The 22,828-nt window shown below is 38.6% G+C and overlaps 1 protein-coding gene across 1 annotated transcript in view; it reads right to left on the bottom strand.

The window, feature by feature from the left end:
* FBXO33 (F-box protein 33) overlaps window positions 1-22,828 on the bottom strand; it is a 25,626-nt gene extending 2,798 nt beyond the window's left edge. The window contains exons 1-3 of the mRNA XM_006835319.1: window positions 22,272-22,828; window positions 2,734-2,844; window positions 1,335-2,020 (exon numbers count right to left, since the gene is read on the bottom strand). Of these exons, the coding sequence (XP_006835382.1) occupies window positions 1,335-2,020; window positions 2,734-2,844; window positions 22,272-22,828 (1,354 nt within the window). The remainder of the gene's footprint in view (window positions 1-1,334; window positions 2,021-2,733; window positions 2,845-22,271) is intronic.

The raw sequence follows: 22,828 nt of genomic DNA, 5'->3' as shown, positions 1-22,828 counted from the left end.
GTTCCATTAGTCCACAGGACTGATTTCAAGTATCTTCAGTTTTCATCAGTCTTTTTTCTTTCCAAAGGGACAGACGAACAGTTGAATCTTAGACGGCCACTCATGAGTTTTTAAGACCCCAGTCACTATTCACCAAAGGAAGATGTAGAATATTATCTTAGTGAACTATGTCAATTGACTATGGTGTTCCCTGAGACTATAGCCCGGAGCCCACAAGCCCAGCAATTCATTCCCTCAACGTATTTGGTAATGTATAATAATAAAATCTACTTTCCATACTTTGGATATGTTATCAGGAGATAAAGACATCATGCTTGGTAAAATGCAGGGATATTGAAAAAGAGGAAGTCCCCCAAAGAGATGGACTGGCACAGTGGCAGCAGCAGTGGGTAGTGTTTTGTTCTGTTGTGCATATGGTTACTATGAGTTGAAACCAACTCAACAACACTTAACAACAACAAGTGTTCATACTTTTGCCCCCTGGATGCTCTACCACACTCATGAGTGATTTACCTATGTTTGCCACAAAGGTAAATAAATAGCTATGTACCAATACCCTCTGTCAAACCTTTATATATTCGTGGACACATTCCCACTCTTCCTCCCATATCTGTTCAGCCTCTGTATCTGTTTAACATTTTGTATCTTAAAAGATGGAAACAAGTCTTCTCAAAGACTGGTATAAAATAACTTTTAAAAATTTGGCATTTAAAAATTCTTTATAAAACTCCCATTTTACTTGCTATTTGGAATATTGGTCTACTCTTTGCTGAAAACGACTGACCAAATTATAAAGGAAGACTTGAAAAGCAAGATACATTACTACATACAACCGCAGGCTACAAAAATAATGAAAGGGAGCTAATAAAACTAGTTTTAGGCATTCATATAGACTAATTTTGTATCCTGTAATTGTTAATAAGAACTAGAAAGGAAGTAAAATGTTTCTCTAATTAGTCAGGATAGCAACTCCATAGTTCACATTAAGATGAAATGTCCCAGTTAAGAAACAAATATTGCCTACCTAGCAGAATTATCATTGAAAAAAAGTCATATAAATTAATATTTTGGCACCTAGAAATGTTAAGAAGGAAAAGTATATCAAGTTTTTGTAGGATTCCTTGACACTCTGAAGGTCAGTGCCATCTTTTTACTGGTGGTGGTGGTGGTAAGTGCCATCGAGTCAGTTCCAACTCACAGTGACCCGGTATAGGGTTTCCAAGAAGTAAATGGTGAATGTGAATTTCCAACCTTTCAGTTAGCAGTCCAGTACTTATCCTACAGCACCACAGCATAAGACAAATATCAAATAATAGCAAACAGAGATGACCTACCATGAACTGCCAGAAGAGAAAGCTTTGTGCACCTCCATGCTAATAAAACCAATGGATCTTCATTCCGGTTGTCACTAAGATCTGGAAAACCAGATGTGTCAATCACATCATTCATTAATATAAAATGAGTGAGGAACTTGTCATACTGCCTGGATATAAGATCAACAATAGCCCCTGAAACACAAGTAATGTAGCTGTCAAAATGAATCCTCTCTAGTGGTATACTTGGTTTCAGAATCTTTAACATATCTTCACTCTTGATATCAAAAGCCATTATGTAAACCCGAAGGCTGGTGCTCTTTCGTGACATGGCTTTCCAGTGCTCATCGTTTGGCATATTGTCCAGAGACTTGTGCATCACCGAAACATTGTGGACCAGGAGAGAGAGTCGCTGCAAAGGCACATGGTTGTTATCGGTTAAAACTCTTGCCATCTGAGCCGTGAAGTCACAGAAATCCAGGGCAAGTGAGCGCAGATTCACAAATCGCTCCAGTTCAACTGCAGTAATGAGAGTGCTGTTACCAGGAATGTTGTTGTCCAGTAAACTCAGGTGCTCCATGGTGTTGGCAATAGAATTTGAGAGAGATGACAGTGATGTTGGGGTTACTATTTCCAGCATAAATCCACAGGATAGCCACTTTAGTTGCCTACTATTACTCAGTATTTCTTCAAACAGCTGCTGAATTCTGTACGGAAAACACATGCCACACGATCCCATTAGCAATTAACACTAATCATTTAACACTGACTTTTGAAAATACACAATGAATGGCATGCAATGTTGAGAACCATTTTCTTTCATTAGTTAGTTAATTTCTATTCAGCCCAGGAGTAATTATCACAAATATCATTAAAATTCACCTGAACATATAATGAATACGGTACATATATACATATGGGTGTTTTAACTATGTGTTTCATACAAGGAAAGCGGCATTTTACATAAATATGGTAGAGAAGACTGATGACATGTAATTTATGTGTCAAAAAGACAAGTAAATAAATAACTTTGTTGTTGTTAAGTGCTGTGGAGGTGGTTCTGACACATAGGGACCCTCTGTAGGGTTTCCAAAGAGTGGCTGGTGAGTTTGAACTGCTGACTTTGTGGTTAGCAGTCAAGTGCTTATTCTACAGTAGCGCCACACCGGGACTCCAACAATAACAACTTTAAATAGCAATAATTATCCATCAAGTTCTTTGATTTGTCTTTAAAGACTTAAGACATAGAATGGCATTATGCAGATCACCATATTTCACAGTTAAAACATTTCCAAGACAAATGTTCTTAGAAAAAAAAAAAAAGTATTTTTTTGACTGAGTCTTAACAGTTTCTCGGAGGATTCAGGAAATATGAAAATCATTATTAGAATTAGCACGTTTCTACTAATTTTTAACTTACTGTTTAATTTTTTTGCCATCAGGGTCCACCTTGCTGAGGTATGTGTTTGACAAACTTCCTTGCTGTTGTAGAACACTTATGTCTCCAAAAAGACTAAATTTCTGAAGATTCCTACAAGAAAAATTTAAAATAACTTTCTAAGTAATTAAAGTATGAAACTATCTTAGCAGAAGGGATATTTTATAAAAGTTTCCTTATAACTTACTAGAATCCATTTAAGTACCTTCTGATTGCTTTATACATACAATGAAAAGCACATGACACAGGGGAAACAGCATTAAGGTTTAAAGAATGAGAATTAGGGTGTGAAAATTGTAACAGGAACTGGATATTTTAATGATTACAGAAAAGCCTCTTAATGTTCGTGTCTCAGTTTCTTCTAATACCTACCCATACTGGGTTTGGGGATGAGCAAATAAGAAAATATATGAAACAACTTCTAAGACCTAAGTTTTTAAGAGGTTAGTTACAACAATTTCTCATACCAATTAACACAGTCAACTTGGTAAATATTCAATGGTAGGGAACATCCTGGAAGATATTTTCTGAGTGAAACATTTTTTGACTGAAACTCAAAGAGGACCTTCCTCCAGTTTTATAATCAACCCACCAAAACCAAACCCACTGTCATCAAGTCAATTTCCAGTCACAGTGCCTCTAGATTCCAGAGTAGAACTGTCCCATAGGATTTCCAAGACGTAAATCATTATAAAAGCAAACTGCCTCATCTTTCTCCCACAGAGAAGCTGATAGGTTTGAACTACCAACCTTTAGGTTAGCTGGAGAGCATTTTTAACTACTGTGCCAATCAAGGGAAGTAAAAATTGATGTAAAAAAGACTTTCAGTTTTAGATAATTTTAGCTACAAAAAAAATTTTCTAATAGTAATATTGTGAATAAAGTATAACCTTAAAAAAAGGTAACTGCATAAATATTAAAACAGAAATAAGCAATATTCCTAAATATGAGAAGGCTTTTAAAAGTCTGTAAAAAAATGGAGTTACGAGATATTTTCCCAGGAATTTTTAGAAGCCCCCAGTGCTTATCCTACAGTGAGTGCCTCACCAAGACTCCAGATAGTTATCTTACATTTCCTCAAATTAATAACTTTGTTACTGAAAAGCTGATGATTCTAACATTTAGCTTGAATAACCATTACCTTATTGTTGTTGTTAGGTGCCATTGAGTCGGTACCGACCCATAGCGACGTTATGTACAGCAGAACGAAACAGTGCCCGATCGTGGACCAACCTCAATATCTACTATGTTCTACTAGTGATCGAGTGCTATGAAGGCATGGTGCTGCCTATCATGGTGCTATTTGTAAATTAGAGAAGGCTTCCGAACATAAATGGATTAAAATAAGATCTTAAGGATGAGTGTTAAGCAGGAGGAGAGTAAGGAGAGGGTGTGACAGGAAAAAGTAAAAGTGCAGAACCCTGAATTGAAAGGAGTAGAGTGAGCTTGAACGACTTGTAAGGAACTCTGCATGAGTGGAGTATATAGGGAGAGGGTGAACAGGAAATGAGGCTGTAAGGAGATAGGGTCTTATGCCAAATAATTTGTTTTTTAAGTAATGAGATGTGCCCCCTCCCCCTCCAAAAAAAGTTTTCAGAGAATAAAAATTTGTCTAGAAAACATTACTCTAGCATCAGAACAGCCTGGAAGAAAGGTGAGATCTAAGTAGTGGGATTACTCAAGAGGGCTTCTAGTAAGAGATGAGAGAGAAGAATGACAGCTTGAGCTGGGTTTCTGGTGGTAGAGAGGGAGAGAATGATCTGCCATAAGGTATAATTAAAGGCTAAAAATGGAATGGGTGCTGGGTTAGCTGTAAAAGTGAGAGACACAGAACAGATAACTATAACTTAATTCTCCTAGGCAGTGGAACTGTATAGATAGATGTTCTCTTTGGGACAGGATTACTAGAAATGAGTGGAAAATTAATCAGAGGTTTCATTTTTTGGCAGGAGGAAGCAGGTGAGGCAGTCGAGGAGTTAAGACTATGAGACCTAGTTTGGACATGATGAGCTTAGTGCCAATGAAGATGTTAAGTTGACTATACCAATTATCTGGGTGAAAACTGAAGCCATCTAAAGGGGGCAATGGTGCTGATGGAAAGAATATAAATGAGAAGAAGGAAAATAATTAAATCATGAGGAACCCCAATAATAAAAACAGAGAAGAATGAGGCAGCATGAGAGATTGCTATATTGATTACATGTTAAAAATTACTATTTTGAATATATTGGGTCTAATAATATATATTAAGGAGCTCTGGTAGCGTAGTGGTTACGAATCGGGCTGTGAACCTTAAGGTCAGCGGTTCGAAACTACCAGCCGCTCCGCGGGAGAAAGATGAGGCTTTCTACTCCCGTAAAGATTTACACCCTCGGAAACCCTGTATAGGGTCGCTATGGGTCGGAACCGACTCGATGGCACTTAACAACAACAATAATATATATTAATTCAAGCTGTTTCTTTTTTTAATGTGGCTACTAGAAAATTTAAGGAGCTCTGGTAGCGTAGTGGTTACGAATCGGGCTGTGAACCTTAAGGTCAGCGGTTCGAAACTACCAGCTGCTCCGCGGGAGAAAGATCAGGCTTTCTACTCCCGTAAAGATTTACACCCTCGGAAACCCTGTACAGGGTCGCTATGGGTCGAAACCGACTCGACGGCACTTAACAACAACAACAACAACTAGAAAATTTAGAATTACATATAGCATGTGGCCCACATCATGTTTCTACTACACAGTACTGCTCTACAGAATATCATAACCTCCATAAGCTAGTTTTTTGTTTGATTTCATTTCAAAACATATTGTCACTGGCAGAAAAGTAATTAAAGGCATATAGTTAATACTATTATGGTAAAAAATTTTAGCAGAGTGTCCACATCAGTTTTCAGGATCTGATTATAAATGTTAAATATACAATGTAGGAGTCTTGGTGTTGCGCTGTAGAATAAACACTGGATAGCCAGGTCAATTTGAACCACAAGGGTGGTGGTTCAAATCCACCAGCCTCTCTTTAGAAACTCTATATAGAGTCACTATGAGTTGGAACTGACTCGGTGACACTTAACAACAAGACTATTTAAGTTACCTACTTTCCAGCATCACAACAACATGCATACCATTGGAGGATGACAAATTGACACATAGGTGGTAATTTCTACCATTGTTGTAGTTGTTAAGTGCAAGCCAGTTGGTTCCTACTTTACAGCCCTTCATAGTATCTTGTGAGTTTGAGCCATCAACCTTGAGGTCAAGTGCTTTTTCTAGGACACCACACTTTTTTCTTTAAGGCCCACAGAAGTTAAAGATGCCTCTCAGGTGTTTATTCCATTCTTCAGTTTTCTCAAGCATTTTCATCTACATCACTCACATCAAGGTCTGGGTATTCTTTCTCCTACTTCATTAGGCTGTTGTTGTTGTTGTTAAGTACCATGGAGTCAGTTCCGACTCATAGTGAGGTTTCGGAGGCCGCAAATCTTTATGGGAGTAGAAAGCCTCATCTTTCTTCCATGGACCAGCTGGTAGTTTCAAACTGCCGACCGTGAGGTTCGCAGCCCGATTCATAACCACTACGCTACCAGAGCTCCTTAGGCTAATCACCCTATAACATAGACTTCATACACATCTCCCAAGATAACCTCTCTATTACTCTACTCTGGAGTCCTGTTGTGGTGCTGCATGATAATGTCCTGGACCACAAGGGTGGTTTGAAATGCTAGGTTGGTGGTTCAAACCCAGCTGCTCCTTGGAAACCCTATACAGGGTTGCAATGAGTAGGAACCAACTCAACAGCACTCAAAAACAACTCTACTCTAATCTCCCTTTTCCTATTACTTTACTCAAATTAGTCTAAAGATTTTTTTGGTGGAAGATCTGTGGTTCGGATCAACCAGCTGTTCCATCGGAGAAATCTGTTGACATATTTAAAGCCTTGGAAACTCTATGAAGCAGTTCACCTCTATCACATCAGGTCCAATTCAATTGAGTTGGAACTGATTTAACGTCACCTAATAACAATATCTTCTACTTGATGGCACTTAACAACAACAACAACAACAATAACATCTAAGGAGCTCTGGTAGCGTGGTGGTTACGAATTGGGCTGCGAACCTTAAGGTCAGCAGTTCAAAACTACCAGCTGTTCCACGAGAGAAAGATGAGGCTTTCTGCTCCCATAAAGATATACAGCCTCAGAAATCCTGTATAGGGTCGCTATGAGTCGGAATTGACTTGACAGCACTTAACAACAACAATAATATCTATAATTAATGAAATACAAAATACCTTATGAATTAAACACAAACATAGAAAAATTACCTGTTACCATCATTGCCAATGGCCAAGACTATTAATGAAAAGTACTGATACCAGTGACAGTTAATATCATAATAGTGACTATACTTTAATTATGGTGGTTGTTTTTAAGAGCCATCGAGTCAGTTCTGACTCATAGTGACCTTGAATAGGATTTCCAACGAGTGGATGGTGAGTTTTACCCACTGACCTTGCGATTCAAACCAAACTTGCAGTCCACTGCTCATGAAACAGCACGACAATAGAGAAATTCAAAAGTAGGATTTAATAAAACATTTCCCCCATTTATTTCACAGCTGTGATTTAGATTTACTGAATACGAAACAAAGTTTTTTATCTATACCTCTCCTTTTGGGAGTGTGGTGACCTTACTATATTACTTTATTTGTTTTTAAATGTATTTAAAAAATAAATCCCTGACACTATGCCAGATAAATTATATACCTACAACTTAAAACTCAACTTATCCTAGTCTTTCTCCTAGTCTTTTGCTCATTCAGTTATTAAACTATGCACTGTAATCCCTGAAAGTTTGAACCCAATAGCTTCTCTTTAAGAGTAAGACATGGTATGAGGCAATTTTACACCAGTCATACCTAGGAAACCCTATACAGGGTTGTTATAGGTTGGAACCGTCTCAACAGCACTTTAATAACAACACAGGAATCCCCACAAGGTCAGCAGTTCAAACACACCAGTTGCTCCTTGGAAACTCTATATAATGAGTTCGAATCAACTAAACTGCACTTAACAACAAAATAGGAGTCCTGGTGAGGCAATGTAGCACATGGACCACATGGTCAGTTTGAACCACATGGTTGACATTCCAACCCTCTAGGGTTGCTATCCTGGTATGGCGCTGTGGGTTAAGGCGCCAGACTGCAAAGCCGTTTGAACTGCAAGGATGGCGGTTCAAGCTCACCAGCTACTCCTCGGAAACCCTATACAGGGGCACTATGGGTTGGAACTGACATGATGGCACTTAACAACATAGGGTTGCTATGAATTATATAAAAAGTTTATGAGTTAAGTAGTAAGTATTCATGCACTTAGATTCTTGGAATGGATATAGAAATTTTATAAAGATACTCTATCAGATAATACCAAAGAATTGTTGTTAATTGCATTACAGCATTATGGTTATATATAAAAATGTCCAAAATTTTCAGAGTGACACACTAAAAGCATATAGAGTAAGATAACATTGTTTTCTGGGATTTCCTAGACTAGTTTAGGACTTTAAGGAATGACAAGAACACATCTATCTATTCAATCCTCTGCAGCATTGCCCATAGTTATGTCAGGGAATTTTCCTTCTATTTCTGTTTTGCTGAGTGTATTTGTAGGAATGGGTGTTGGACTTTGTCAAATACTTTTTCAGCATCAATTGGATTATGTAATTAAAAGCCTTATCTTTCTCCTGCAGAGCAGCCAGTGGACTCAAACCACCAACCTTGTGGCTCCTAGTCCAGTGCTTATCCTACAGAGCCACAGTCAGTACCCTCTCATGAGGGATATTATTAATATATAATATCCTTTTTTTCATGATTTCTTTACCTGGTTTTGGTATCATGGATATGTTCACTTCATAAAATGTATTTGGGAGTTTTCCATCCTTTTTTTATATTCTGGAATAATTCTGAGTAGAACTGGTGCTCGCTCTTCTCTGAATATTTAGTAGAATTCACCAGTAAAGCTAGCTGGGCCTGGACTTTAAAATTTTAATGGCCTGGTCAATTTCGTCTTTTGTTATTATGGTCTGTTCAAGTTTTCTACTTCAATCTGTGTTAGTGGAGGTAGACTATACTTCTAGAAATTTGTCCATTTCTTCCAGATTTTCAAATTTGTTGGAGTACAACTCTTCAAAATACTCTGTTACCCTTTTTATTTCCTTTTGGTTCTGTTATAACACTACCCTTTATCATTTCTTATTTATGCTATTTGTATCTAGTCCTTTTTTTGTTAGATTTGCCAGTGGTTTGTTGACTTTATGAATCCTTTTAAAGAACCAACTTCTTGTCTTGTTGATTCTATTGTTTTTCCGTTCACGGTTTCATTTATTACTGCTCCAATCTCTATTATTTCTTTTCTTCTGGTGGCAGTGGGCTTACTTAGCTATTCTTTTTCTAATTGTTGGAGACATTGGGTTAAGGTGCTGATTTTGGTTATTTCTTCTTTTTGGATGTGTGCCTTTATTGCTATAACCTGTTCTCTAAGCATTGCTTTTGGTATGTCCCGAAGCCTTTGGTATTTTGTTTTGGTTCTTGTTTGATTCAAGGAATTTTTAAATTTCATTTTTTTGTTTGTTCTATTAGCCAGTAGCTTTTAACCTACTGTCATTAAATTTCCATGTATTTGATTTTATTTCCTTGATCTTCTTATTGTGGATTTCTAATTTTATGCATTGTGGTCTGAGAAGATTCTTTGTAGCATTTTGATGTTTAAAAAATTTATTGGGGCTTGCTTTGTGGCCCTGTGCATTGGAAAATAATGTATATTGTGGTGTTGTTGAATTGAGTGGTTTGTCTATGTGGTCAAATTGGCTGAGTGCACTGTTTATTTCTTGTGTCTTTGTTGAGTTTCTTTCTAGTTGTCTGCCCTTGATAAAAAGTGGTCGTGGTGGTTATGTGCCATGGAATTGGTTCCGACTCATAGCTACTCTGCAGTACAGGGTTTCTGAGGCTGTAAATCTTTTCGGAAGCAGAAAGCCCCATCTTTCTGACGAGGAATAGCTGGTAGTTTTGAACTGCTAACCTTGAGGTTAGCAGCCCAGTTCACAATCACTGCGCTACCAGAGCTCCTTTTGATAAAAAGCAGTATATTAAAATGTCAATTCATGAAGTGTTCCACATTTTTTTGGAGTCCCAGTGTGGTGCTGTGAGACAATGCACTAGAAAGCAAGGTTAGTTTGAACCACAATGCCGATGGTTCAAATTCACCAGCTGCTCCTTGGAAACCCTATACAGGATTGCTATGAGTTGGAACTGACTCAAAGACAATTAACAACAATGGCAACTATTATTGTGTTATTGTTAAATGCCATTGAGCCGGTTCTGCTTCATAGTGACCCTGTATATGGTTACCAAGGAGCAGCTGGTTCTCTTAGAGTTTGATTAATGTATTTTAGGGCTCTTTCATTGGAAGCATAGATATCTATTATGGTATGTCTTTTTGATAATGTCTTGAGATAATGTCCTTCTTTGTCTCTTATGCTGGTTTTTGCCTTAAAGTTTATTTTATCAGAAATTAATATTGCCAGTCCTGCTCATTTTTTATTGCTGATAATTTGATATATTTTTTCCTTCCTTTGATGTTTAGTCTATTTTTGTCTTGTGTGTAAGGTGTGTCTCTAGTGGAAGCATACTAATGGATGCTGTTTTCTTAATTATTCTGTTCCCTATCTCATAACTGGTGTATTTAATCCATGTTATTTAGCATAATTATCAACAGGTATTAACTGATTGTAGTCATTTTGCTGTGTGTTATTTTGTGCTGCTGCTGGTTTCTTTGTTCCATATAATTTTCTGTGCTGAGTCATTTGGTTTGTACATTTTCTTGTTATTTTCTTCATTGCTGCTATTTTAATTTTTAATAACTCTTTATGGTTTTTCTCTCTTTTTTGTTTAGATGTAAAGTTGTACTAATTTTGTGTGCATTTGTGACAGTTAGGTGCCATTGAATGGCTTGACTCATATCAATCCTATGCACACAACAGAGTGAAACACTGCCTGGTTCTTCACCGTCCTCACAATTGTTACGTTAGGTCCTATTGCTACTACCACTGTATCAATCCATCTCACTGAGGGTGGGGAAGGTGGGTCTTCCTCTTTTTCACTGATCTTGGGAGTAGTCCCTTTTGATAAGATGTCTGAAGTATGACAAAGTCTTGCCATCTTGGCTTCTATGGAGCATTCTAACTGTATTTCTTCCAACACAGATTTGTTTTTTCTTCAGGCAGTCCACAGTAGTTTTAATATTCTTCTCCAACACCATAATCCAAATGCATTGATTCTTCTATGATCTTCCTTGTTCGAGATTATCCTACATTAATACTAATTTCTCCCCCAGTGTAAAACAGTATGTTTTATCTTGAAATCTACTTGATGTGCTTACCATTTGGGAGTTATGTAAGTACACTACTAACATCTTTTTGCATTGTAGTTGTCTTCATATCTGTACTGAGTTCTGGGTAGTGTTATCATGTATGTTAGTCTCAGGTTGTTGTCTGTTGGTTCTCAGTCCAAAGAATTCCCCTTAGTATTTTTTAATTTCTGCTTATCTGGAAATGTACTAATTTTGAAAGGCATTAATTCTTCTGGGGTATTCCTTCCGCATTGTCCAGTTTTCTCATGCATGAAGTGAGTGAAAATGCCCTGAATTGGGTTCAGGTGAACCATAGTCCTAAAGTGACATTTTTGCTTTTTAGAATGTCAAACAGTTCTTTTGAAGAAGATTTGTGCAAAACAATAAATATGTCTTTTCATTTCTTGACTGCTATTTCCAAGGGCATTGACTATAAATTCAAACAAATTAAATCCATGACAACTTCAATATTATCTTTTCTTCAGGGCATTGGCTGATTTGTCAGCTGTGAAGATTTTTATGTTTAGGTATAACCCATACCAAAGGCTGTAATCTTTGATCTCTGATACTCTTCACTTTTAGCAAGCCAAGTTTTGTTGTTTGCATACTACAGATTGTTAATGAATCTTCCTCCAATCCTGATGCCACATACTTCTTCATATAGTCCAATTTCTCAGATCATCTGTTCATCATACATTTTGAATTAGTATGCTAAAAGAAAATATTCCTGTCACACACTTTTTCTGATTTTAAACCATGTAGTATCCCCCTGTTCTGTTAGAACAACTGCCTCTTAGTCTATGTACAAGTTCCGTATAAGCACAATCAAGTGCTCTGGAATTCCCATTCTTTGCAATGTTACACATAATTTGTTATGATCCGTACAGTTCAATGCTTTGCATAGCGAACAGTCCTCTTCTAAATCCAGATTGAATTTCTGGCAGTTCTCTGTCAGGAATATCCCGATGCAACCATTTTTCAGTTACCTCCAGCAAAATGTTGCTTGAATGTGTTATCAATGACATTGTTCGATAATAACCTGAAAAATAAAATCTTTTAAGATGATCACTTTTCTCTGGAATGGGCATAAACATTGATCTCTTCCAGTCAGTTGGTCAGGTAGCTGTCTTCCAAATGTTGGTATAGGCAAGTGAGCACCTTCAGTATTGCATCCATTTGTTGAAATATCTCCACTGGTATTCTGTTAATTCCTGGAGCCTTGTTTTTTCCAAAAAATGGCTTCATGCAGCTTGGGCTTCTTTCTTCAATATCATTGATTCTTGATTATATGCTACCTCTGGAAATGGCTGAGTATTAGCCAGCTGTTTTTGGTATAATGTCTCTATGTATCCCCTTCATCTTCTTCTGATGCTTCCTTTGTCTTTCAATATTTTGCCCATAAAAATATTCAGTATTGTAACTTGAGGTTTGAATATTTTTCTTAAGTTCTTTCAAGCTTGAACAATGCCTCCATTTTTGTTTTCCAACTCCAGGTCTTTGCACATTTCATTGTAATATTTTACTTTGTCTTCTCCAGCTACCCTTTGAAAAGAACTGGTTTAGCACTTACACTTCATCATTTCTTCTAGGTACTTTAGCTTTTCTACATTCAAGAGCAAGTTTCATAGTATTTTCTGACATCCATTTTTGCCTTTTCATTTTTTCATGTCTTTTTAATGACCTTTTGCTTTTTTCATGTGTAATGTCCTTGGTATCATCCACAATTTGTCTAGTTTTTGTTATTAGTGATTAATGTATCAAGTCTATTTTTGAGTTGGACTCTAAATTCAAGTGAGAATTCAAGGTCATATTTTGGCTCTTATAGACTTGCTTTAATTTTTTTCAGCTTCAACCTGAACTTGCATATGAGCTACTGAGGATCTGTTCCACAGCTGGTTCCTGTCCTTATTCTGCCTGATGATACTTAATTTTCTATCATCTCTTTCCACAGATGTAGCTGATTTTATTCCTATGTATTCTATCCTGTGAGGTCGACATGTATAATTGCCACTTATGTTTAAAAAAAAAAAAAAATTAAAAGACAGTATCTGTTGTTAAGGGTCATCTAGTCAATTCTGACTCATAGATTATGTAATAAAGAGTTACATGGTGGCAACACTGGATAGAGTAGTGAAGGAAAACTTTGAAAAGGCATTTGAGTTGCAACATAAATGACAAGAGTCAACCATCTAAAGATCTGGGTGAATAGCATTCCAAACAAGGAACCTTATCACCATGGGCTTGTTTTAGTCTGCTACCATCATCTAGCTGGTTCCTAGCTCATGGCAGCACCACACAAAGCTGAGTAAAAACGCTGCCCAGTCCTGTACTATTCCGGACCACTGTATTTTCCATAAGCTGATTTTTGGAAGTAGATCACTAGATCTTCTTTTCTAGTCCATCTTAACTCTGGAAGCGCCACTGTATATTATTCAACTTCATAGTAACATGTTAAGCATATACTGAAAGATGGGATAAAATGCACTTGAACCTGGGACTCACTCATGAAAGGTAAGAATTGCCCCAGGACCTCACCAAGGCCTTGTTGTTGTGTGCCATTGAGTCAGTTCTGACTCATAGTCACCTGGTACAGGATTTCCAAGAGTGGCTGGTGGGTTTGAACGTTTGATTTTGCTGTTACCTGTCTGGTGTTTATTCTACAGTGCCATACCAGGGCTCCACCAAGGCGCTAGCCCAGATTAATCTGGCCAGTATGAGCATGCCGAATGAGGATAAGAATGGTGCTACGATGAATTGAGAGGTAGAGGAGGATTTATGCTTGTAAATCCCACAGAATGAAGTTTGGACTATATTCTAAGAGGAGTGATGTGATCTAATTTGCATCTTAAGAGAACTGCTCTGGCTTCTGTGTGGTGAGTAGATTATAAGAGAAAAGAAGCAAGGAATATGAGAGCTATTGCAGCAGTAATCTAGGCAAGAGATAATGGTAGTTTGCCTTTGGTTGTTTGATGATGCATGGAAGGGATTGTAATCATTGCAATGAAATGACAGGATGAATGTAAAGCTAATGTTTTCCCATGTAAACTATCACATAATTCACAATAAAAACTTAAAAAAAAAAGAGAGATAATGGTACTTTGGATTCAAGTGGAGACTGTGGACATGCAGAAAAGGAGATGAATTTGGAATACATGTTGTAAGTAGAGCCAAGAGGACTTGTTAACTGGATGTAGACAGTGAGCTAAAAGAGAAGCAAATATTTTTCATCATTTCTCTGTAACATGCACTCAGTTTTAGTGTCCTTATTACTGTTAAATGATCTTTTAATAGCATATTAAATAGCACTTTAAAATGTTAATGTTATTTAATTACAACTTGAGTGTAGCTTCTAGAATTTGGAGTGGTGGAAATTCTTAGATGTTCACTTACTCAATTAAGTGAACTTGGAAAGCAAATTCTAGGAAATCGCTTCTAGTTAACTGATCCTAATAAAATCTAGTAAAAACTACTATTCTATGTCAGTGACATTTCTGGGAGGCAAGCTGTGCTGTCCAATATGGTGGCCACTAGTTACATAAAAGTATTTAAAGTTTAATTAAAGATTCACTCAGTCAGTTGCACTAGCCATATTTCAAGCGCTTTATAGCTATAATGGAGTCCTGGTGTGGTGCTGTAGGTTAATGAGCCAGATTGTAAAGCCGTTTGAACTGCAAGGTTGGCAGTTCAAGCTCACCAGCTGCTCCTTGGAAATGCTATACAGGGTCACTATGGGTTGGGATCGACTCGATGGCACTTAACAACAAAAACTGTATATTGCTAGTGGCTACCACATTGGACATCATGGCAGAAAGTTCTATCGGACATCACTTCTTAAACATGGTTTTGTTTGCTACTGACTTGTCTGTGATTCATTAGCATTTGTTGGAAGCGAAAATAATTTTACCAGAGGGTGTTTTGTGGTTATAAATACAGTTGATAATATATATGAACCAAGAAGAATAGAAGATGACCTAGAAGAATTTCATGCAATTTTAGCTTTTATTAATTTAAAAAGGGGGAAAGAGTAATGTTTTATACGCTACTATAATAGTATTCCATTCCTGGCTGGCTCGTCACACCTCTAGTTAAGGAGCTCTGGTAGCGTAGTGGTTACGAATCGGGCTGTGAACCGCAAGGTCAGCAGTTTGAAACTACCAGCTGTTTTGCGGGAGAAGGATGAGGCTTTCTGCTCCTGTAAAGATTTACAGCCTCGAAAACCCTGTACAGGGTTGCTATGAGTCGGAACCAACTCCATGGCACATTAACAACAACAACAACATAATAGGACTGGGAGTCCTGGTGTGGTGCTGTGGGCTTATGTGTGGACTGCAAAACGTCATTTGAACCAGAAGGTTGGTGGCTCAAGCTCACCAGTCGCTCCTCGGAAACACTATACAGGGTCACTATGGGTCGGAACCGACTCGATGGCACTTAACAACATAACAGTACTGAGATTTTAAAAAGAGAATCTTTTTAAAAGTATTAAGTTCTTTTGTATTCCCCTTTCTATAGCTAAGTTGTTGCTAAGTGCCATCCAATTGGTCCTGGTTCATAGTGACCTTGTATAGGGTTTCCAAGGAGCAGTTGGTGACTACCACAAAGTACACTTAAGATATCTAAGGTGGCTGAGTTTTGCATTTTTCCATTTATACTACTAATTCCCTTAAAGAAATAATCCCTAAGAAAAATTAAGAAATCTTCTGAAATGGTTACAGATGAAGTTCAGCAACTCTGAACACCATGGAAGATGATGACCTCTTCCATGGTGTTCAGAGTTGCTGAACTTCATTTGATCTCAGAAGACATCTGGGTTTCAGTGGTAGTAAACAGATCAATAGGAATATTAGAAAAAGTTAAAATGGTTTTCAGCCCTCTGTAGTCAGACCTTGAGAAATATTTTTTGGGCTCATAGGTGGTTGATATGGTTTTCTGAAACTTGTCCAAACAACCCAACTGAATCTATATTTTTAAGTTTTTATAAAAGTCTACCGTGGTATGCTGTAGGATAAGCACAGAATTGCTAAATGCATGCTCAGCAGTTCAAACCTACAAGTCACTCCTCAAAAACCCTATAGAGGGACCATCAAGGGAGAAGAGCACAAGCAGAATGCAGGACCTTATCCAGAGAAGCAGTGACGCCAGAGATGGAGGCAGAGGTGGGTGGTCATGGAGAGAGGAGCAACTGAGGACTCTAGATTCGTGAGAAGAGCGGGACTAAGATCTGGTGGCCAGGAGGCAGACTTGCAGAATGGTCTCTTTGGAGGTGTAAACTGTTATATATGCCTGAGTGTTTGTTTTTTAAAATAAGCTGAAGCGAATAGTGAGAAATACTGTTAACTGATGGTATATGGAGGGGATTATAATCATTGTAATGAAACAAGGTGTATGATTTGTTGTATGTAAAACTGATGATCTGCTCTATAAACTTTCACTCAATCCACTCTAGAAATCTTTAAAAAAAAAAAAAAAAAAAAGAATATGCTGGGGAAGGCAGAGTCTGCACTGAATAATTTTCATCTTGTCTAGATGGGTCTGCTGAAAAGAAATGGGGATAAGAGTCTTATGATTCAATAGTGAGTAATTGTTATGACTAATTGTGACTGTCACAACTGTAAAGGTAGAAGTTTTGTAACAAAAACAGGGAAGTAGTTAATGTTACAGTCCAGAAACAAAGGACCCTAGGACCATCAAGGGAGAAGAGCATGAGCTGAATGTGAGACCTTATCCAGAGAAGCAGTGACAACAGAGATAGAGGCAAAGACGGGGACATGGAGAGAGGGAGCAGCTGAGGAGTCTAGACTCATGGGAAGAGAAAGGCTGTATGCTGGTAGCTAGAAAGCAGGCTTGCAGAATGTGCCCTTTGTTTTTTAAATTATATATTCCTGAGTATTTTTGTGTACACCCCCCAAAAAAACACACACAAATACTTTTGAATGATGATGCATGGAAGAAATTGTAATCACTGCAATGAAACGATGATGTAAAAACTGATGTTCTACCATGTAAACTACCACTCAATTCACAATAAAAACTTAAAAAAGAAAGAAAAAAAAAACCCTATAGAGGATTGTCGTGATTCGGAACCAACTTGATGACACATAACAACATCAAAAATTGTGATGGGTGTTATAATTTATGGGGAAATTCTTAGCTAAAACTAAAATATCTCTTTTCACAGAATTTTAATATTTATTACTTAAGTGTTGTTACACTTGTTAAGTGCCATACAGTCAGTTCCGACTCATAGCAACCCTATATAGGGCTTCCACGGAGCAGCTGGTGGGTCTGAACCACCAACCCTGAGGTTAGCAGTACAGTGCTTACACTCCTTTGGTGGGGAATTTTTTTTTTTAACTAAGGTGAAGGGATGTTGGTGATATTACCTTTAAAGGCATTTCCTCTCATCTTTGACAAGGAGCTCTGGTAGTATAGTGGTTACTAGTAGGGCTGCTAACCTAAAAGTCAGCAGTTCAAAAACTACCAGCCATTCTGCAGGAGAAAGATGAGGCTTTCTGCTCCGGTAAAGATTTACAGCCTGGGAAACCCTACAAGGGTCACTATGAATCAGAACTGATTCCATGGCACACAACCACCACAACCACTATCTCTGACAGACAGTAATCTAAAATGTCCAAAGAAATTTTAACTCATTTTAAGATGCATTTTAAATGGCAGTATCAGATATTGTATCTTGATAAATTGATATTAAGAGAACAATACAAAGGTAAGATTCTGCTTCATTATACATGCTCAATTACCAAGACTAAATCTAAGAATGAACAGATTTCTACTACACCATCTGTCTGTTCATCATACTGTGGTGACTTGCATATTGCTATAATGCTAGAAGGTATACTATGGTATTTCAGATACCAGCAGGGTCACCCCTGGTGGACATATTTTAATGGCACTTCCAAACTAAGACAGACTAGAAAAGAAGGTTGTAGATAAGCACTAGACCTCAAAGTCGGTTTGAACTGCAAGGTTGGTGGTTCGAACTCAGCAGCCACTCCTTAGAAACCTTATACAGGGTTGCTATGAGTCAGAATCACAACAACAGAACACTGAACAATAACAAAAACAACAGAGACCAACTACTTAGAAATTAGGAAATGAAAACTCTAAGGATTAACAATATATTTTCTGATACTGTACTGGGAAATAAGCCTGCTGTGTTGGAATACATTCAAAATACACAGTGGACACACAGCAATGGAGTCAAGCATACCAACAAATGTGAAGATGGTCAGACCAGGCAATCCATCATTCTACTGTCCATGGGATTACCATGACTCAACCACAACCAATGTCAACTACTACTAAGAGATTACATAAGCAGATACGGTCAGTCCGCATACATGTAGTACAATAACCCTGAATTTTAACAAGGAACTCAACCTCATTCAAACTTTTATCTGCTGGAATAGAATTTCTTTACAGAAAGCACTGCCCAAAGGATAGCACTGTATTCAAGAAGGTATGTAAAATATTTATATAGCTCAGAAAAGAATTAACCACATCCTGATGGTGTATCTATGGCTACCAGCTAGAATAACTATATTAGTGATAGGATTTGTTACATATTATCATAACCCTTAGTAGACATGAACTATCATGTTTCCTAAAAAGTCTGGAATATAGCATTTCAATTGACAGTACTCAACCTGATAATCAAACTAAATCCTAAAGATACATTTCTAAATTTTTGGAACTTCTAAGTACAACTTCTTATAGAACAGTCACAGAAGAAATTCAGCCTATTTAACCTAAGAGCACAGCTGAATGAGTATTTACTATATTCATAAAAAAAAATATTCTAGCCCCCTGTAGAGAAGGGAACTCAGGAACCTTTGGAGGGCGGTGTCCTATTTTCTAAGAAGCACTTCTGTATCTCCTTAATTCTCATCAGTTGTTCCTAACATCTAAGATATCAGTAAGGCAGCTAACATTACAGACAGTAAATGTGCACTGAAACCCCGAACCAAATGAAACAGAAGTCAATTATCCTTTCAAAGTAGAGTACCCTTGAAAAATTTCCACGATTAGAGGTTATACTTCTAGTCCTTTTCCTGTGGGACATGAGAATAATGGGTTAACACAAAAAATAACAATCTTAATTGTGTAAAGGAATTCAGCACAAAAACTGCAAGCAGAAAATTTGAGGTCTGGTATATTTCATTCCCCCCTTTTCTATTCACAAAATAGCAGAAATCATAACAAAATGAATGTGAATTTAAGTTGGAAATATCAACAATGTAATAAGTTTATTCTGCTCATTTAAAAACAAAACAAAGTAATGAAACATTAAACAATGTTGTTACACATTGTTTTGAGTCTTCATTAAACCCGAATTCTGTAGTTTAAACAGTTGTAGTTAAGTGCCGTTGAGTCTGTTCTGACCCACAGAGACCCTGTATAGGGTTTCTGAAGAGTAGTTGGTGAGCTTGAACCACCAACCTTGTGGTTCAAGTCGGCTTTGCAGTCCAGCACATTAACTAACAGTGCCACACAAGGACTCCTAGTTTTAAATGGTTTGTTGTCGTTAAGTGCCGTCGAGTCGGTTCCGACCCATAGTGACCCTGCACAGGGTTTCCAAGGCTGTAAATCTTTACAGGAGCAGAAAGCCTCATTTTTCTCCTGTGGAATTGCTGGTAGTTTCTACCTGCTGACTTTGAGGTTAGCAGCCCAGTTTGTAACCACTACGCTACCAGAGCTCCTTAGTTTAAATGGTTACACTATAGAAATTAAGGATAAGGCTTTACCAGAGCTATCAAATAAACAACTTCGTTTAAATCATTTCCAAATTTATTAAAACTAAAATGCAACTAGTTTCCTTTATATTTTTAACATATATAAAAATACTTCAAATATGATCATTAGGCATTTTCTAAACTAAAAATATAGTAATTTTTTTCATACACATAAAGGAAAAAAATGGGAGTCTTGGTGTGGTGATGTAGTAGGATAAGTACCTGATTGCATTGCAAGGTCAGTTTGAACCACAAAGTCAGTGGTTCAAACTCACCAGCTGCTCCTCAGAAACCCTACACAGGGTCGCTATGAGTTGGCACCGACTCGATGACACTTAGCAATAAAAACAAAAAGAAAATCTTTAATTTTAGACACACACAATGAATACGCTACCAGAGCAGCACACATAGCACTATCCCTTAAAATCAAGCATGACATTCAGCAATATCTGCAGAAGGGATAGTTGATAAGGGTGGCCTTACAGGCAGGTAGATTGAAACATTAATAAAAGTGGTACAGGCAGAGGAGGAGGAGAGAATTAACCAAAAAAGGGGAAGATATATTATACCACTATTTTGTCTATTAAATATTATCCATCCATCTACCCAAACAGTTATTAAAACACTAAGACAGTAGGTGCTACATAAGGTTTCTTACTTGGAACTGTGCTGCTGTTGCTAATTGTCACAGAGTCGGTTCCGACTCATAGCAACCCTGCACAGGGTTTCTAAGGAGCAGCTGGTGTGTTTGAATTGCTTGCCATGCACTTAGCAATACAGTGCTTGTCCTACAGTGCCACATCAGGACTCCACAGACACACATTTTTGGATAGTTGCAAAGAGGTGCTAGCTGATCTTGAAACAGAATAATATAATTGGTATTCACGGAATTAACCCAGCCTTTGTCTCATTAGTTATAAGCACACAGTGATACCGATTATTTTGTGTGTAGATCAGTTTGTTCTCAAGTCATACATTGACAACCTGCAACTTGATCAAGAACAATTTTTAGCTTCAATATTGTCTTTTGTCAGATAACATATATGCAAGGAAATGGAATGGTTTGCTAAGTGAAAATCTGGGGAAATACACTGGCCACTGGAGTAATGCTCCATATATAACTTAAAACTATGTTCAGCAGCCTGACCTTTTAATGCAGACACAGAATTAAGGATATATACTATATGGCCTAGTATTAAACCGGAAGGATAAGCACTGAACTGCTAACCGCTATACATGGTTGCTATTAGTCAGAACTGACTTGATGGCACTCGATAACAACAACAACAACAACAACAGTATTAAACTAGAGCCTGCTCTCAAGCCCTTTCAACATAAAGCTGGTGGTGGGTTTACTACAAAAGGAAGGGCCTAGAGTTTCTGCTTCCTTTCTTTCTATAAAATAACAATCACTAGCCTACCTAACCCGCAGGTTCATTGGGAGGATTCTAGGAGGGAGACAGTGAATGTGAAAGTACTGTAAATTACTAAACTATTATTACCATGTAAATTGCTACTGTAATTTATCCTGACACTCTCCACTTTTGAACTTTCTTCCAAGTCTTAGTTTAATTGTAAGGTTAGTTAGAATGCCTACATACAGAAAAATCTAAATTAATAGGATTTTGGGGAAGATGTAGGAGAAATACAGGAAAATGTTAATTAGGATACTGGGTCAAAACACAGGCAGTTAGTGCCAGAAGTAGCGTAAATCCTGATGCTTACCCTCTGCAGACTGCCCCTACCCCCAAGTTACAGTGCAGTTTTCTTTGAGGTGAATCCTAAGGGCAAGTTGAGTCCATCAGGAAGGACTTTCAACACTTATGACCAACCTCCTACTCTTTGAGCCTAGCCCAGTCAATTTAAACTACTCTAGTAAGAAAATGGCTGTCAGAGGTTTCTTTTCGGGGCAGTCTCACCAGCTGTATACACTACTCTGCTCTTCCACCGTGAATAATCTATTTCTATTGGACTGGTCCCGGGTCAGAAAAACCCAGGCTCTATTTTATTTCTCCCGAGACTCTCTCACAGGCCTCAGCAATCCCATCTGTAAAATGAAAAATGACGCCGCCTGTCAGTTCCACCCATGGCCACGGAGAAGATGAACGAGGCAGGGCCTGAAAGGCATCAGGGATGGTGCTTGATAAACGCTGAGTCCTTCACTACTTATAAAGTATTGTGCGGATCCCGCTATGGCCTCCCGGCCTCAGAAAATCGCCCAATTAGAACCAACACCCTCAGTCACTGAAGAAGGCGACTGTGCAGCAGGCCGGTCTCGTCAGCACTGAATATATTCCGGGGCGAAGGAAAGAAGGCAACCCCGCGTTCAGAGACGGCGGGGAGGGGAGGATGGAAGGGCTCAGGAAGAGCCTACCTGTTGTTCCGGATGCTGACCAGCACGCACAGCACCAGCTCCAAGTAGGTACGCAGCACTTCCAGCCAACGGGTTGAGAGATGCAAGGCCTCGACTTCTTCTCCGCCAACCCCGGGGTCCGCGCCATCGCCGGGGCCGCCGCCGCCGCTCAGGTAATTCTCAGCGGCGAATTCAACGCGCAGTTCCCGTACGAACCAGCCGCACTTGCGCATGAGGAATTCGAGCCGGGGCTGCTCGGTGGGAGAGACGCGGAGGCTGATGCGGAGTTGGGGCCAGAGCGCCGGGTAGAAGAGGCACTCCCGCCAGTGTGAGCAGGAGGCCGAGGCCCGCAGCCTATCGGGCGCGGACAGGAAGGAGAAGATGTGCACGATCAGCTCGCTGGGAAGCGACGCGGCGCCTGCCGCCTGCCCGCACAGAGCCATTCGGCCTCGACGCCGGCTGCCGTTTCCCGGTCGCTCCCGCAGCCGCTGCCGCCGCCACCGCCCCACCCGGGCGGCCCCCGCTCGGGTTCGAGCTCCCGGCGGTCGGGGCTGCGGCACTGACAAGAACAACAACAT

The sequence above is a fragment of the Chrysochloris asiatica genome, unplaced genomic scaffold (genome assembly GCF_000296735.1).
Source record: "Chrysochloris asiatica unplaced genomic scaffold, ChrAsi1.0 scaffold00017, whole genome shotgun sequence".
Classification (NCBI taxonomy): domain Eukaryota; kingdom Metazoa; phylum Chordata; class Mammalia; order Afrosoricida; family Chrysochloridae; genus Chrysochloris; species Chrysochloris asiatica.
Note: the sequence above shows the minus strand (reverse complement) of the source record. Positions and strands in the feature narration are given on the sequence as shown.